An 18,813-nucleotide genomic window follows, 5' to 3' on the forward strand; every position below is an offset into this window, starting at 1 on the left:
GTCGCTATTGTTTGCTGCAAACTAACAAGCGTGTCAGCAATTATAACACATCGCACAATAGTGCTTAATCAGCCAGTTTGAATGCTGTGCAGTTAGTCTGCTTATTACCGTAAATTTATGAATTTTACAAATCTGACCCCTATTATCGGCCGAAAAATTCCCACTGAAATACTTAGAGATATCCCATTACAAACAGCCACCAAGTTAAATCGTCTACATTAAACGTCAATGAGGACTAAGCTATAAAAAGGTCTCTTCTATAGCGGAGACCTGATTACTTTTAACTGTCTAGGAATATTGGGATAGTAGAGTGCTAGCACTGAGTCAGCAAATTAAAAATTGGGGGTTCAATAACCCCGTGTTCGTGCCCCTGACGCGCGTTTCACATTACGCTTCCTCAGAGGGGTACGCGCCGGCCGGACAGAGCGGGTTATGTTGGATTCAAAAACCCGCCTCCGTGTTTTGATTGGTTCAACGGAATACCGCTATGTGACTTCTCATTGGTCAATCCTTGCAGTGTGACACATGGAAGTTCAAAACGGCACATTTGCTTAAAGAGCTGATAAGTTATCATTTACGAGCTAAATTTATCAGAAAGTCATTTAAAAGAGCAAGAGTTGAATATATCTATCAGGTACATAGTCAAGCATCAAGAACGAGATATAAAATATTGAGTGCGCTTTATTCATTACTGCGATATGTATTACTTGTGAATGATGTCTCTGTTAGTGATCCATTGTATTAGTGGAAAGCTGCTGGTCATTACCTAGATATAATATCTAAATCATCTATAGCACCTCGGTTTTACATTATACCGTAGATGAATTTATGAAACTTTATTTGTATCGATACTGAGATAGATACTCAATAAAAAATTCTAACAAATTAAAATATTGGTTATCATTCAATAGTAGTCCAATATTACGGACCCCATATTACTGTCCTGTGATCAAACTGAAAGTTCACAGTTTGAAAAAGTTTTCATTAAAGTGCCGTATTTTAAATACCATACATGATAGTTGTACTCAAATTGATTATTAATCAAATATATAGGAAAACTATATCCACAAAAAGATAAATAAATAAGTAAATAAATAAGATTCAAGGGACTAGATAGTGTAAGTGAAATACAGTATGGTGATAGAATGTGAACAAAGGACATACATAAATAATGATAAGATGTGATGCTCACAAAAAGTGTGAGAAAGAAGGGGAATGTGCGTGGATAAATGAATTCCACATAAAATATATTAAATCATGTGTTCCAAACATGTATAGAAGATTGGATAATGGATGTATATGCCTTCCAAAATGATGCATCAGCCTAATTAGAATTAGCATTTTAGATTATGTTAGAATATTTGAGTATATGGTGTGTGAATAACCCTTTAAGGATTAGTTAGTAGTAAGGAGGCAGGGCATCTTATAGGTATAAATAGTGGAGACAGGTGAGATTAAACCCAGCCTTGAAGAAGCCCCACACAGTGAAAATACCGGGGTGAAACGCACATTGGGTTGGCATACAGCCCTTTGTTTGTATAAATAAAGTGGTTTGTTTCCTGCAACACAAAGTATCCTTCACTATACCAATGTGATGAGCAGCAAGTAACAACTTGTAACAACTTGGCAGTTAAATTCAAAATGAGACCTTCACAGCTATAATGAAAGCTCCTATACACCTGATGATAGTATGATGACGTCGCAGTCACGGCGTGGAAAGCAGACCGCAAAGAAATAGGTCGACACCTGTGGAGTCTGAGACCAGCCCAGAGAGGTGAGCGGCATATGTTTAAGCTGTAACCACAAGACAAGCTATCATATCAGGACTGTATCACAGGTACAGAGGGACACAGATGCGGATTCTCACAGTTCATATTTGTGGGAGATAACACTGTGGTCATCTGGCATTACCGCCAACAATAGTTTGAAGGGGTTCTCGTTTCCTGCTCAGCATAAAAGCTAAGTCTGTTTGCATTACAACTCAATTTATTCAAAAAGCGGCTAGGAATGCTGTGGTGGTTAATGAATGCCAATAAAAAATAACAAGCTTATGTTTGTTAATACCTATGAAGATATGCTTTCAGAACTTTGCAATTTGTGTTCTATCTGGGATGGACAATCCATTTATAGAAATATCCAAAGAGAAAGATACAGTTTGTTTGCTTTATGTATCTAAACACTCTTAAAGGGGTATGTTCTTTAAAGAGATATGTATGTATGATACACAGGCGGAAATATATTGTTTCTTCTATGTATCTAAACACTCGTAAAGGGGTGTGTTAGTTATGGTGATGTATATGGTCTTGATAAAGGCCTGTAAGAGGCAGAAACGCTTAGACGTCATATCTGGATTTGCAGCTCCTAACTTCAAAAACAGCGCTTTGTGAATACAGGAGAGATTGAATCCTGGAGCAGTGATTCGCTGGACACAGCGTGGTTACATCTGTATAAGCTCTCTCATTGACTGAATAGACTCACGTGACCAGAGACACTGAAGTGTGACAAGCGGATTGGATATACTCTATTTGAGTCGCACGCTGAATAGGTAAGGTCCGCAGGAGCCCCTAAAGGACATCATCTGAGACGGATGTGTAGTCAGGGATCAGGCAAGGTAATAAACACACATTCTAATACACTGATGAACCGGGGGATTTTTTACACACCAAGATTTGCTTTAGTGGAGGACTGATCCGTAATACAGTGATACCACTTTTAATCCAAGGGATATAAAGTGTCTGAATTTCCAAGGCGCAATAGGTACACTGCAACAATTCATATGTAACCATAGAGAGAAAGAAAAAAAGTCTTTGTAAAAGCTTTTTTCCGAACTAATCTTCACCAGGACCTGGGAGACAAATAGCGGTGTTGTCCTTTGGATGTATCCCCCCCTACCTCTATGTGCAGTAAAGGGTAAAAGTATACCTTAGTTGCCGGTCGCTTTTGGGCGCAAGGAGGACTCCAGGGCCGTGACTTTCTCTGCCCGACTCAGAAGACTGGTCCTCCACCTGCCGTAAGCTGCTAGTCTGGCTTCTCCTCGAGCACACGCTGCTAGCGTGTGTTGCTCCTATCCGGAAAAGAGGCTCCACTGACGTCCTCCGTATGAGGGGGGGGGGGGGGGGGAAGTCCCAATCAGGATAAAGGTACCTGGGCTAGTAGAAATGAAGGTGAATGAAGGAGTGAGCCGCTGTAAGGTAAAATCCAAAAACTTTATTCCAAAAAGTTAAAAATGGAAGGCATCCCAAAACAGAAATGAGCAACGTAAAGCTGCTAACATGTTTCGGCCATGGTGGCCGTAGTCATAGCATGCTATACCATACCCTGTAAAAGTTTAAAACAGGTAACGCAGTACCTGATTGGTAGAATAATTGAGAGTGAGAGACGCCCACTTCTGTAGCCACACACAGGTAATTAACTCTAAAACTGCCAGATGTATAGCAAGATGAGTAATACTTTAAACAAATTGAATAAGACTGATGCTAGCTGGTAATATAAGTACATAATTAAAGGACATCAGTAAGAGCTTGAACCAATGGTACTCATTACTGAGAAATGGTTAGACTGAAAAAAAATTTTTATACATTAGTACACATTCAATATACATATGGGCTAATATTGATACAACTGTTATGCCTGTGTTATGTTTCCATATTCACAAATTATTTAATTTTACATTGGTTAGATGAGAACACATAAACAAAATGCAAGATACAAAATACAAAATGCCTCTGCAGAGACACAAGCCGCATAATGTAGATGGGATATGTATGTGTGTATCCAACTATGTTAATAAAATAAATAAATAAATAAATAAATAGATATCCTGCATGAAGCAGGATAGGATACATCATCATATATCATGTACATTAATCCCTACTGTATCAATAAGTAAGGCAGCAAAAAATTGTACTTAGATGTGTCAAGACTATATAGTAGTGTATAAATTCAAAAGTCTAGTTGATAGACACAAATATTGCACAAATATGCCTTAAATGAACAGAGCATATTAGAGAACCATATATTTTATACTTTACTATATTGGGACCTTTAAGCCAAGATTGGATAGATAATAGAAGGTGCCTCAGGGTCAGCATTTAAACGATCACTATATTAGATACTAATCTGAACTAGGCTAAATATGCCAAATGTACCAGTAATTATGAAGGAGGGGATGGAATCTATTTAAGCATATAGGACCTGATGGTTAAGATAAATAGAAGTGTATATGGTGTATAAAGTGCAATATATTATTTTTGTATTGTTGTAAATAATAAAAATTATTTTCCCAAAAGATAGACCAAAGATAGATAAAAAGTGAAATAACAGGCCAATAATACATGGAGACCTGAAAGAAGTCATTCCCAAAAGTTTATCAGGTCATATCTGGAATTCAGACCGTGAGGGGTCCTGGTTTTAAGGTGAAATATCCAGAACACCTCACGTTTGGCTAGAATAACATCAAGATCGCCACCTCTTTTAGGTTTTACTACTTTCTCAATGGCAGTCCATCGGAAAAAATCCAGCTTGCCATTATGAACAGTAGAAAAATGTTGTACCAGTAGAGAGGATGATTTCCCTCTTTCTATAGTAGAGATATGTTACCTGATACGAGTATTGATGTCACGAGATGTGAGTCCTGTGTACTGAATGTTACATTGGATGCAGGTTATCAGATAGATTACCCCTGTATGTGTACAGTTTATGCATGACTTAATTTCGTAGCTTTTGCCTGTCACTGATGATTGAAAGGAGTCAGATATTTGTACAAAATCACAAGGTCTACATCTATGATGTCCACATCTAAACATACCCCTGTGATGTAACCAGGAACTCTGTGACTCGTGTAGTGGTTTGAGTTGGGTCGGTGAAAGTATACTGCCTAAGGTACGACTCTTCCTATAAGTGCATCTAATACCTTTTTTGACTGTATCTTTCAACAGATCATCCGCTGCAAGCAGGGGAAAGTGTCTCTTGACAATGCTGCAGATCTTGGGGTACTGATCACTGTACGTGGTCACAAAGTTGACCCCTTGAAAGGTGCTAGTATTCTGTTGTGTTTCATTATCTGTAAGCAACTTCTGCCTAGGTATTTCTTGTACCTTACGGCGTGCTTCTTTAATGTGACTGGAGCTATATTTCCTTTCACGTAATCTGCATTCTAGTTCATTAGATTCGCTAAGAAAGTCTACTTCTTTGCTACCGTTTCTCTTAAGGCGGCAGAACTGCCCTTTTGCTACTGCATAGGATATGTTCCTCGGATGAGAACTATCTGCATGTAGCAGTGAATTTCCTGAAATTGGTTTACAATATACCTTGGTATGTATATTACCCTCGGCATCCCCTGTTAAACACAGATCCAAAAATGTTATACACTTAGAATTAAATTCATAAGTGAAATGTAGATTATAGATATTATCATTGAGATAGTTGACAAATTCCTTCACCAAATCCACAGGACCTGTCCATATAGTCAACAGATCATCAATGAACCGTTTAAAAAATCTGATATGTTCCCTGAAGGGATTGCTATCTCCAAAGATGTGGCACAGCTCCCACCAGCCAAGATAGAGAACTTCGCCCCCATAGCTGTGCCACATCTCTGGAGATAGAAAACACCCTCAAAGCAAAAAAAACATGTGTTAGAAGGAACTCAAGTACTCTGAGGATATATTTTTGAAAATAAAGAGTAAATTCTGTGGAATTGGTGAGGTGAAACTTGACAGCCTCAATGCCTTTACAATCGGGTACAGCGGCTCACTCCTTCATTCACCTTCATATAAAGTGTCTGGCCAGTATATATCTGGAAAGAGTTCTGGACTGATAGCACACCTTATTCCTTTATGTTTTTATGAACTTTTATATTTAAGACCACCGGTGGTTCCTAGGTTTTTTAAGCATATATATGCATTTTGTGTAATATGCATTTATTTTATTTTGCTTGGGTTCCTCTTTTGTTATTAGAACATTAGTTTCGTAATAGCTGAATAAAATGATTTGACTTTTAATAATGGTTGATGTGTAGCTTTTTAGTGCACTTTCTAGTTTCTATATTAATGTTATAAAAGCACTAAATTAAACAAGCAAACACAGAAAATAATTTATGCATGCAAATAACTTGACAGGTTAGATTATCACTATAGCGTCTCAAATCTGCTGATGCAGCAGGGTTTACTCACTTGCTGCTCCTGCTGCCTCATGGGTCCGGAAACATTACGCTGAGCCTGTAACATCTGCTGCTGGAGTTGTAAACGTTGATATGCCTGTATGCGCAAGACAGAAGTTTAAAGACAACACAGCAAATTAGATTAATCTAGATTTACAAAGAAACAACCTAAATATGTTCTCAGTTATAAGCATAGGAAAAAAATTACAAAGAAGGAACAAAGTTATTTATATGGCATAATTACCAATTGATCATGAGTAACAGGCTATTTCAACATGATATTAAATGTCTTAAAGGGACACTGAACCCAATTTTTTTCTTTTGTGATTCAGATAGAGCATGACATTTTAAGCAACTTTCTAATTTACTCCTATTATCAAATTTTCTTTATTCTCTTGGTATCTTTATTTGAAATGCAAGAATGTAAGTTTAGATGCCGGCCCATTTTTGGTGAACAACTAAGGTTGTCCTTGCTGATTGGTGGATAAATTCATCCACCAATCAAAAACTGCTGTTTAGAGTTCTGAACCAAGAAAAAAGCTTAGACACCTTATTTTTCAAATAAAGATAGCAAGAGAACGAAGAAACATTGATAATAGGAGTAAATTAGAAAGTTTCTTAAAATTGCATGCTCTATCTGAATAACGAAATAAAAAGTAACTAAATATTCTACTTTGTTACACTATTCAGACGCATATAATTTATCTCATTTGCATATCCTGTCTTAATTTGTTTTTACATTTACTGTAGGTAATCTGTGCTTCAGCCATCAACTATGTGGTGTTTATATATTGCAGTTGTTGCCCCACCTTCTGTAAAATACAAGCTTGCATATAACTATATCCTCAAGTGTTCAATGTGTTTCTCTTCAGCTTTAAAGGCTTAGCTTGTGTATTTAAAAGTTCCCAAGAAAGGCTAATAATAAATAACTGTCTAGAGGGAAGGTTATTAGTAAAACACCTTGAAGGTTATTAGTATAACACCTTGACGTTTCTTTATATGCATACAACATTATATACGGACTTGGGTAATTGGCTTCATGCCATTTTGAAATAGCTAGAAACTAGAAGTCTTCAATGGTTCCTGAATAATAATAATCTAAATAATTTTTTAACGTGTAGTTATGATTCTAGTACTATTAATTTTTTGGATTTAAAAATTAGTAAGAACGAAGGTAAAATTGAAACAGAAGTGTTCCGAAAATCGACTGCAACTAATAGCCTTCTCTTGGGAACGAGTCACCATCCTGAAAATCTTAAGAGGGGTATTCCCTATGGGCAATTTCTGCGGTTACGCAGAATTTGTTCTAGAGACCAAACCTTTAAACAACAGGCAAAAGATATGACGACTCGCTTTTTGGAGAGAGGCTATTCTAAAAGATGCGTAAAAAGAGCACTCTATAGAGCATCTCAGCATCAAAGAAAAGATCTGCTGTATCAAAAGAAAACCAAAAGTGAGAATGTGGAAGACACTAAAATCAGATTTATTACTAAATATAATGCCCATTGGAGTAAAGTTAAAAATATTTTAAACAACAACTGGCATTTGCTGACTAATGATTCTACATTACACCAACATGTGGGGGACTATCCCCTAATGACAGCAAGGAGACCTAGCAATTTGAAAGATCTCCTTGTTAAGAGCGAATTCAACAAAGTGCCTACATGTAATTGGTTAGAACGTAACGCTCAAAAGATAGTTGGTAGCTCCCCCTGTAATCACTGTGTCTGCTGTCAATTCATGCAGAAAACTAAGACCTTTAGCACAAATACAGGAGTCACATATAAAATCAATTCATTCATTAATTGCTCTACAAAAGGAGTCATATATCTTCTCTATTGCTCGTGTAAATATTTTTATGTGGGTAAAACTTTTAGAGAACTACGCTCCCGCATTACAGAACATAGAGACGACGTAAAGGACTTCAATATTGATAGCCCAGTGGCGAGACATTTTGCTCAATTTCACAAATCAAAAACGGATGAACTTCGTTTTATTGGAATAGAATCAGTTAAACTAAGTATGCGTGGGGGGGACATTGACAGAATTCTTTTACAAAAAGAAACAAGATGGATGTACAAACTGAACACCCTATCTCCCAATGGCTTAAACGAAAAATTGGAATTTGCTTCCTTTTTAGGCTAATTCCTTATACCTTACTTTGTCTGCACACCTCCATTTATTTCTATAACTGTATAGAATATGGGATCTCAAAAGAAATAAGATCAAAATAAAACAAAAATCATCTCAAAATTGTAAACACATATTGTTATGATGAGCTAAATTGCACATATTTGCTGTTAAAGTAATTCGACACACATAACATTACATATCAAGTATTGTCTTTTTAAATATTGCACAATGGTGTATTAAAAATAAAATTGATTTTTAGCATATTTTGTATATATGAATTGTTGCGGATGTGTGTGTGAGTGAGTGTTTGAAACATTGAAGTGTATTCAATCAATTTCTGCTATGGAACACTTCACCTTGGTTACTTGAGAAGCCCTGCATATAGCTGTATCTAAAAGTAACAATTGCAAAGACATTGTAACAGCGGCGCAGTGGCTAATTGTGATTGACATGAATTTCATCAAATGAAAAAGATTCTGGAAACCGGCATCCAATAAATAGGATGGTAATCAAGGTGTCGTTAGCACCTGGAAGAAGCTCCATGCTGCACTGACTGAAGGAGCGAAACGAGCGTTTGGACTCGTCGTGCTTGGCAGCCCTTACAGCAGATCCCCTGCTCATCCTGACTTACCCCTGATGTTTGGACGCTCTAAGAATGAGGCAGCTAGGAGGGGCGACCGCGTGAATAAATACAGGTAGAATATGTGATATGCATCTGTGCACTGAATACAACTGTCTGAAGAGAAAACAGTACCTGTGAATAAAGACGCGTGTTTCTATTGCCCCTCCTATGCTATGCCTTTAAAGCACTATTTGACTCAATAACATTTGGGGTTTAAATCTGAAGTGACTGGTCTCTATACACCGGGGATTGTATAATTGCATCCATTTTGCATTAACGCTGCACCTGTTGGATTACAAATATCTGCAAGTCTTAAACGGACTGTTTTTGGTCTATTTTCCCTGGTGCACCAGATAATAATTTCTTGGCCAGTACTTTATAATACTTTTTTGTGCGGGATCCACTGTATGAATGTAAATGTGTGTTTTGTGCATATAGTTAATAAATATTTATATCGTTTTTGACATATAGGCTTTTGTGTATTTATTTAATTTTACAGTTGTGCTGGATTTACCTAGACTTTTGGGAATTTCCTATTGTGAAGTTCCCACTTCCTTCTCTATGTTGTTTCATATGTACTTTTCTAGGAAGCACCTGTTCTCAAGTGACTCATTTTATTAACCTATTAGTGTGCAACTCTTTTCCTGTTTTTTTTTGTCTTCAAAGGTTCCCTTCCCTTTAAAGGAGACACCTGCTATACTCTGAAAGGGTAGCTTCTTTCAGGGCTGTGGTAGCACAGGTCTTGCCAACAGAAAAGAGACCACGCTAGTTCTGTATGCCCCATAACAGTAATTGTATACTTAGAAAGAAGTATACTGGCATGATCCAATGCATGCTGATATCATGCTCAGAGGGCTATAACTTGACAGAGGAAATTTTGTTGCACTTATTTGGGTTCAATCATCGTTTCTGTATCTATTTTGCACAAATTAAATTGGATTTCCACCTGCCTACGACCCGGTGGCTGTCTTCTTTATTGTTGCTATAACTTGATGCCTTGGGAGTGAGGCAGTTCTGTAATTGCGAAAAAAGTGGCCCAATGTTTATATGATAACTTTGACAGCCAAATTACAAGCCATTGTTTGTAAACAATGGCTTGCAGTGACCCCTCCTCTTCTATCTCTATCAGCACCTATGTCATACAAATATTAAAAATGAATTTTAATAAAGTGTATTTTTCGTAATATATTTTTATTTTATTAAGATGGTTTGTATTATTATCTGCCTATGGCGATAAAAGTGTTACATTAAAAATGTCAAAAATGCCTCTAGCTAAATACCCTTCCGTGTCTAGTTTATACAAATATATACGTTTGTGTAGTTGTTTTGGATTGGGTAACTGCTTTTAAGCTTACAGTCCAAAATAATCTATTTTTAACTATTTACACTGGTTGTGTAAAAAACATAATTTATGCTTACCTGATAAATTCCTTTCTTCTGTTGTGTGATCAGTCCACGGGTCATCATTACTTCTGGGATATAACTCCTCCCCAACAGGAAATGCAAGAGGATTCACCCAGCAGAGCTGCATATAGCTCCTCCCCTCTACGTCAGTCCCAGTCATTCGACCAAGAATCAACGAGAAAGGAGTAACCAAGGGTGAAGTGGTGACTGGAGTATAATTTAAAAGATATTTACCTGCCTTAAAACAGGGCGGGCCGTGGACTGATCACACAACAGAAGAAAGGAATTTATCAGGTAAGCATAAATTATGTTTTCTTCTGTTATGTGTGATCAGTCCACGGGTCATCATTACTTCTGGGATACCAATACCAAAGCAAAAGTACACGGATGACGGGAGGGATAGGCAGGCTCATTATACAGAAGGAACCACTGCCTGAAGAACCTTTCTCCCAAAAATAGCCTCCGAAGAAGCAAAAGTGTCAAATTTGTAAAATTTGGAAAAAGTATGAAGCGAAGACCAAGTTGCAGCCTTGCAAATCTGTTCAACAGAGGCCTCATTCTTAAAGGCCCAAGTGGAAGCCACAGCTCTAGTGGAGTGAGCTGTAATTCTTTCAGGAGGCTGCTGTCCAGCAGTCTCATAGGCTAAACGTATTATGCTACGAAGCCAAAAAGAGAGAGAGGTAGCAGAAGCTTTTTGACCTCTCCTCTGTCCAGAATAAACGACAAACAGGGAAGAAGTTTGGCGAAAATCTTTAGTTGCCTGCAAGTAGAACTTGAGGGCACGAACTACATCCAGATTGTGTAGAAGACGTTCCTTCTTTGAAGAAGGATTTGGACACAAGGATGGAACAACAATCTCTTGATTGATATTCCTGTTAGTGACTACCTTAGGTAAGAACCCAGGTTTAGTACGCAGAACTACCTTGTCTGAGTGAAAAATCAGATAAGGAGAATCACAATGTAAGGCTGATAACTCAGAGACTCTTCGAGCCGAGGAAATAGCCATTAAAAACAGAACTTTCCAAGATAACAATTTTATATCAATGGAATGAAGGGGTTCAAACGGAACACCCTGTAAAACGTTAAGAACTAAGTTTAAACTCCATGGCGGAGCAACAGCTTTAAACACAGGCTTGATCCTAGCTAAAGCCTGACAAAAGGCCTGGACGTCTGGATTTTCTGACAGACGCCTGTGTAACAAGATGGACAGAGCTGAAATCTGTCCCTTTAATGAACTAGCTGATAAACCCTTTTCTAAACCTTCTTGTAGAAAGGACAATATCCTAGCGATCTTAACCTTACTCCAGGAGTAACCTTTGGATTCGCACCAGTATAGGTATTTACGCCATATTTTATGGTAAATCCTTCTGGTAACAGGCTTCCTAGCCTGTATCAGGGTATCAATAACCGACTCAGAAAAACCACGTTTTGATAAAATCAAGCGTTCAATTTCCAAGCAGTCAGCTTCAGAGAAGTTAGATTTTGATGTTTGAATGGACCCTGTATCAGAAGGTCCTGTCTTAGAGGTAGAGACCAAGGCGGACAGGATGACATGTCCACTAGATCTGCATACCAAGTCCTGCGTGGTCATGCAGGCGCTATTAGAATCACTGATGCTCTCTCCTGTTTGATTTTGGCAATCAATCGAGGAAGCAGCGGGAAGGGTGGAAACACATAAGCCATCCCGAAGTTCCAAGGTGCTGTCAAAGCATCTATCAGAACCGCTCCCGGATCCCTGGATCTGGACCCGTAGAGAGGAAGTTTGGCGTTCTGGCGAGACGCCATGAGATCTATCTCTGGTTTGCCCCAACGTCGAAGTATTTGGGCAAAGACCTCCGGATGAAGTTCCCACTCCCCCGGATGAAAAGTCTGGCGACTCAAGAAATCCGCCTCCCAGTTCTCCACTCCCGGGATGTGGATTGCTGACAGGTGGCAAGAGTGAGACTCTGCCCAGCGAATTATCTTTGATACTTCCATCATTGCTAGGGAGCTTCTTGTCCCTCCCTGATGGTTGATGTAAGCTACAGTCGTGATGTTGTCCGACTGAAACCTGATGAACCCCCGAGTTGTTAATTGGGGCCAAGCCAGAAGGGCATTGAGAACTGCTCTCAATTCCAGGATGTTTATTGGAAGGAGACTCTCCTCCTGATTCCATAGTCCCTGAGCCTTCAGAGAATTCCAGACAGCGCCCCAACCTAGTAGGCTGGCGTCTGTTGTTACAATTGTCCAGTCTGGCCTGCTGAATGGCATCCCCCTGGACAGGTGTGGCCGATAAAGCCACCATAGAAGAGAATTTCTGGTCTCTTGATTCAGATTCAGAGTAGGGGACAAATCTGAGTAATCCCCATTCCACTGACTTAGCATGCACAATTGCAGCGGTCTGAGGTGTAGGCGTGCAAAAGGTACTATGTCCATTGCCGCTACCATTAAGCCGATCACCTCCATGCATTGAGCTACTGACGGGTGTTGAATGGAATGAAGGACACGGCATGCATTTTGAAGCTTTGTTAACCTGTCTTCTGTCAGGTAAATCTTCATTTCTACAGAATCTATAAGAGTCCCCAAGAATGGAACTCTTGTGAGAGGAAAAAGAGAACTCTTCTTTTCGTTCACTTTCCATCCATGCGACCTTAGAAATGCCAGAACTAACTCTGTATGAGACTTGGCAGTTTGAAAGCTTGAAGCTTGTATTAGAATGTCGTCTAGGTACGGAGCTACCGAAATCCCTCGCGGTCTTAGTACCGCCAGAAGGGCACCCAGAACCTTTGTGAAGATTCTTGGAGCCGTAGCCAATCCGAATGGAAGAGCTACAAACTGGTAGTGCCTGTCTAAGAAGGCAAACCTTAGATACCGGTGATGATCTTTGTGAATCGGTATGTGAAGGTAAGCATCTTTTAAATCCACTGTGGTCATGTACTGACCCTTTTGGATCATGGGTAAGATTGTCCGAATAGTTTCCATTTTGAACGATGGAACTCTTAGGAATTTGTTTAGAATCTTTAAATCTAAGATTGGCCTGAAAGTTCCCTCTTTTTTGGGAACCACAAACAGGTTTGAGTAGAACCCTTGTCCTTGTTCCGACCGCGGAACCGGATGGATCACTCCCATTAATAACAGATCTTGTACACAGCGTAGAAACGCTTCTTTCTTTATCTGGTTTGTTGACAACCTTGACAGATGAAATCTCCCTCTTGGGGGAGATAATTTGAAGTCTAGAAGGTATCCCTGAGATATGATCTCTAGCGCCCAGGGATCCTGAACATCTCTTGCCCAGGCCTGGGCGAAGAGAGAAAGTCTGCCCCCCACTAGATCCGGTCCCGGATCGGGGGCTCTCGGTTCATGCTGTCTTTGGGGCAGCAGCAGGTTTCCTGGCCTGCTTGCTCTTGTTCCAGGACTGGTTAGGCTTCCAGCCTTGCCTGTAACGAGCAACAGCTCCCTCCTGTTTTGGTGCAGTGGAGGTTGATGCTGCTCCTGTTTTGAAATTCCGAAAGGGACGAAAATTAGACTGTCTAGCCTTAGCTTTGGCTTTGTCTTGAGGTAGGGCGTGGCCCTTACCTCCTGTAATGTCAGCGATAATTTCTTTCAAACCGGGCCCAAATAAAGACTGCCCCTTGAAAGGTATATTAAGTAATTTGGACTTAGAAGTAACATCAGCTGACCAGGATTTTAGCCACAGCGCCCTACGTGCCTGTATGGCGAATCCTGAGTTCTTAGCCGTAAGTTTGGTTAAATGTACTACGGCCTCCGAAATGAATGAATTAGCTAGTTTAAGGACTCTAAGCCTGTCCGTAATGTCGTCTAGCGTAGATGAACTAAGGTTCTCTTCCAGAGACTCAATCCAAAATGCTGCCGCAGCCGTAATCGGCGCGATACATGCAAGGGGTTGCAATATAAAACCTTGTTGAACAAACATTTTCTTAAGGTAACCCTCTAATTTTTTATCCATTGGATCTGAAAAAGCACAGCTATCCTCCACCGGGATAGTGGTACGCTTAGCTAAAGTAGAAACTGCTCCCTCCACCTTAGGGACCGTTTGCCATAAGTCCCGAGTGGTGGTGTCTATTGGAAACATCTTTCTAAATATTGGAGGGGGTGAGAACGGCACACCGGGTCTATCCCACTCCTTAGTAACAATTTCAGTTAGTCTCTTAGGTATAGGAAAAACGTCAGTACTCGCCGGTACCGCAAAGTATTTATCCAACCTACACAGTTTCTCTGGTATTGCAACGGTGTTACAATCATTGAGAGCTGCTAAGACCTCCCCTAGTAATACACGGAGGTTCTCCAATTTAAATTTAAAATTTGAAATATCTGAATCCAATCTGTTTGGATCAGAACCGTCACCTACAGAATGAAGCTCTCCGTCCTCATGCTCTGCAAGCTGTGACGCAGTATCAGACATGGCCCTAGTATTGTCAGCGCACTCTGTTCTCACCCCAGAGTGATCACGCTTGCCTCTTAGTTCTGGTAATTTAGACAAAACTTCAGTCATAACAGTAGCCATATCTTGTAATGTTATCTGTAATGGCCGCCCAGATGTACTAGGCGCCATAATATCACGCACCTCCCGGGCGGGAGATGCAGGTACTGCCGCGTGAGGCGAGTTAGTCGGCATAACTCTCCCCTCGCTGTTTGGTGAAATTTGTTCAAATTGTACAGATTGACTTTTATTTAAAGTAGCATCAATACAGTTAGTACATAAATTTCTATTGGGCTCCACCTTGGCATTGGAACAAATGACACAGATATCTTCCTCTGAGTCAGACATGTTTAACACACTAGCAATAAACTTGCAACTTGGTTATAATCTTTTTTAGCAAAAACGTACTGTGCCTCAAAGAGGTACTAAACGATTAAATGACAGTTGAAATAATGAACTGAAAAACAGTTATAGCATCAAACTTTAAAACAACACAACTTTTAGCAAAGGTTTGTTCCCATTAGAAAAATAACAATAATTAAATTTGACATAAAAATTACAGAGCAACGTTTTTATTCACAGTCAATATAAAATTCTCACAGCTCTGCTGAGAGAATCTACCTCCCTCCAAAGAAGTTTGAAGACCCCTGAGATCTGTCAGAGATGAACCGGATCATGCAGGAAATATAAGAGTAACTGACTGGAATTTTTTGATGCGTAGCAAAGAGCGCCAAAAACGGCCCCTCCCCCTCACACACAGCAGTGAAGAGAAACGAAACTGTCACAATTAAAACCAAACAACTGCCAAGTGGAAAATAATGCCCAAATATTTATTCACTCAGTACCTCAGAAATGTAAACGATTCTACATTCCAGCAAAAACGTTTAACATGATAAATACTTATTAAAAGGATTAGTGACTTTTAACAGAGTAGTTCCGGTGAAATACCATCCCCAGAATACTGAAGTGTATACATACATGTCATTATAACGGTATGGCAGGATTTTCTCATCAATTCCATTCAGAAAATAAAAACTGCTACATACCTCAATGCAGATTCATCTGCCCGCTGTCCCCTGATCTGAAGCTTTTACCTCCCTCAGATGGCCGAGAACAGCAATATGATCTTAACTACTCCGGTTAAAATCATAGTAAAAAACTCTGGTAGATTCTTCCTCAAACTCTGCCAGAGAAGTAATAACACGCTCCGGTGCTATTGTAAAATAACAAACTTTTGATTGAAGTCATAAAAACTAAGTATAATCACCATAGTCCTCTCACACATCCTATCTAGTCGTTGGGTGCAAGAGAATGACTGGGACTGACGTAGAGGGGAGGAGCTATATGCAGCTCTGCTGGGTGAATCCTCTTGCATTTCCTGTTGGGGAGGAGTTATATCCCAGAAGTAATGATGACCCGTGGACTGATCACACATAACAGAAGAAATAATTATTAAAAAAAATGGAACTGGGAAAATGCTTTTTTTCCACCCCCCATACAATTTTTCAGTATCAAAATTCATATTTATTGTTATTTTATGTGTCAATACAGGATATTAAAAGAAATCCCTGTTTCTCTGTTAAAAAGCGGTATATAATATGCATGGGTAGACTTTACAGGAGAGCGGATAATTATGGAGAAACCAATACACAGCAAAAATGCCAAACTTGATTCTGTCGTTTAAAGGGGCATTAAAGTCAAAATTAAACTTCCATGATTTTGATAGAACATAAAATTTAAAACAACTTTAAAATGTACTTCTATTATCAACTGTGCTTAGTTCTCTTTGTATCCTTTGTTAAAAGTAATCCTAAGTGACCTCAGAAAAGTTCACAATACTTTAGCCAACTTACAGCAGTAGGGTTTGCAACATTGTTTATAGAGATATACTTAGTTGCAAACACTGCTGCCATAGAATGCTAAAGACACGTGCATGGTCCTGAGGTACTATCAACCTAGGTTCAGCTCTTTTCTTTTACTGCCCATCAAAATCCTATATATAAATATATAATAAAAAAAAACACCCCAAATATATATATATATATATATATATATATATATATATATAAACTAACACTGACCCCAGAAAATCTACTCACGGTTCCTGAAGTCCGGACATCCATCTTCATTCAGGCGGCAACATCTTTATCCATCGCGGGGGCATCTTCTTTCTTCATCCCGATGTCGCGGAGCTGTGGAGGTGCGGAGCATCTTTGCCGGCGGCGTGCACATCCAGCGTGGAGGACATTTTCAAATAAGCCAATACAATGAGAGCTACTGAAATCCTATTGGCTGTTCAAATCAGCCAATAAGATTTCAGTAGCTCTCATCCTATTGGCTGATTTGAAAATGTCAGCCAATAGGAATGCAAGGTACCCCATATTTAAACGGGTACCTTGCATTCAAGCTTCAGTGTACGGCGGTGACAGCATGAAGAGGATCCTGCATGCTGGATGTCCGCACAGCCATTGACGCTCTACGCCTCCACAGCTCCGTGACACTGGGATTGAAGAAAGAAGATGACCCCGTTATGGATAATGATGTCGATGCCTGGTTGAAGACTTCTAGCCACCTTTATAAAGATGGATGTCCAGACTTTATTTTTGTTTTTATATAGCTATTAGATTAGGTGTAATATTTATTATTTTGGATAATTTCATTTTTTTTATTTTTTGTAATCTTAGTGTTTTTTTATTTTTCGTAATTTTAACATTTTTTTTTGTAATGTTCGATTTTTTTGATTTTTTTTCCGTAGTATTAGGTTTATTTAAATTTGTAATTTAGGTTTTTTATTTTTTCGTAGTGTTAGTTTTTTTTTAAAGCAAGCAAACGACCAGGCAAGACTCTAGACATTAGTTTTCAAATAAAAAAAATGTTCAGCTTTATTGGAGACGAGTAAAAGACATAAAAGAGCCTGACAGCTCCAAGACAAAGTGTCTTACCCGTTTCGGCTGTAATAAGCCTTACTCATAGACATAACCCTGACCCGGAATGACTGACTTAAATAGCCAGTACCCCGGGTCAGGGATTGAATGCAGCTGTCAGTAGTAATTAAATGTGTATACATAAAATGACACTTTCAAAAAATGGACAACATAAGTGGTTGAAATAGGAAACGGTGACACTAAATTGTTATAATACCAAGAGTGCACTGAATATTTACATACATATGGTTAGTAATAACCCACTAACATTTGAATACAATGGGACACTTGTAGAACTAGCTGGTCATATGACCACTGGAGATCAAATTAGTTTCTGTTCCCATTAACGTTAACTGTCAAATTATAATGGCGGAATAAAAGGAAGAAATTGAGTCAAATTGAGACTAGATTTAAAATTAAAATGTAATACTTACACAATCTGCATTGAACCATATGTAAAAATGAGAGAAGAAAAAAGGAACAAATACCCTGGAGTGAGTGTGAGATTCCCATAGCAACAGTTTCTATCTATAAATAAAGGCAAATATGTACCATCCATAGTCTTCATGTATGTATAGTTAGACAAAACCTGAAAAGACATAGAAAGACCCTTCATCACATTAAATGAAATTGAAATGAGCACTCTCCTTTCTCCTATTATTTAAGTACACGCTTACTTCTACTGTCTCTGGTATATGATATGTATTGAGATATTGAAGGTATATACCTGGTATTCACAGTTCAGCCATGGCGACGACAGACTTGTTTTCACTTATGACACTACAGGACATGGACACTCAAAGGCTTTCTTTGGAGGACATTTTCACCAAACAAACAGAGACACTTTCCATAAGCGAGGTGTTCTTACAAATGGAAAAGATTTTACTTAAAGAGTATAGAGCCTGGTGGGACAAGCGTGCATTAGAAAAATATCTTTTGATGGATATAATACCTAGAGGTCTGAGGCTCAATAAGTACCCAACATTTCAGGTTGATGACCAGGACTTTATAACAGAATGGAACATGATTCTAAGTGACTGTTCTAAGAGACTTATGCGCCTTATTATTAAATTTAAAGAAAGTCAGTTGATTAAAGTTAGAGATGAAATGGTGAATATACAAGCTAACTTAAACACATATATATATATCA

General features: G+C 38.8%; 1 protein-coding gene across 1 annotated transcript in view; it reads right to left on the reverse strand.

The window, feature by feature from the left end:
* Positions 1-18,813, reverse strand: part of TNRC6C (trinucleotide repeat containing adaptor 6C) — a 1,532,250-nt gene that overhangs the window by 360,934 nt on the left and 1,152,503 nt on the right. The window contains exon 14 of the mRNA XM_053709646.1: positions 6,174-6,257. Within this exon, the coding sequence (XP_053565621.1) occupies positions 6,174-6,257 (84 nt within the window). The remainder of the gene's footprint in view (positions 1-6,173; positions 6,258-18,813) is intronic.

The sequence above is a fragment of the Bombina bombina genome, chromosome 1, assembly GCF_027579735.1.
Source record: "Bombina bombina isolate aBomBom1 chromosome 1, aBomBom1.pri, whole genome shotgun sequence".
In the NCBI taxonomy this organism is placed as follows: domain Eukaryota; kingdom Metazoa; phylum Chordata; class Amphibia; order Anura; family Bombinatoridae; genus Bombina; species Bombina bombina.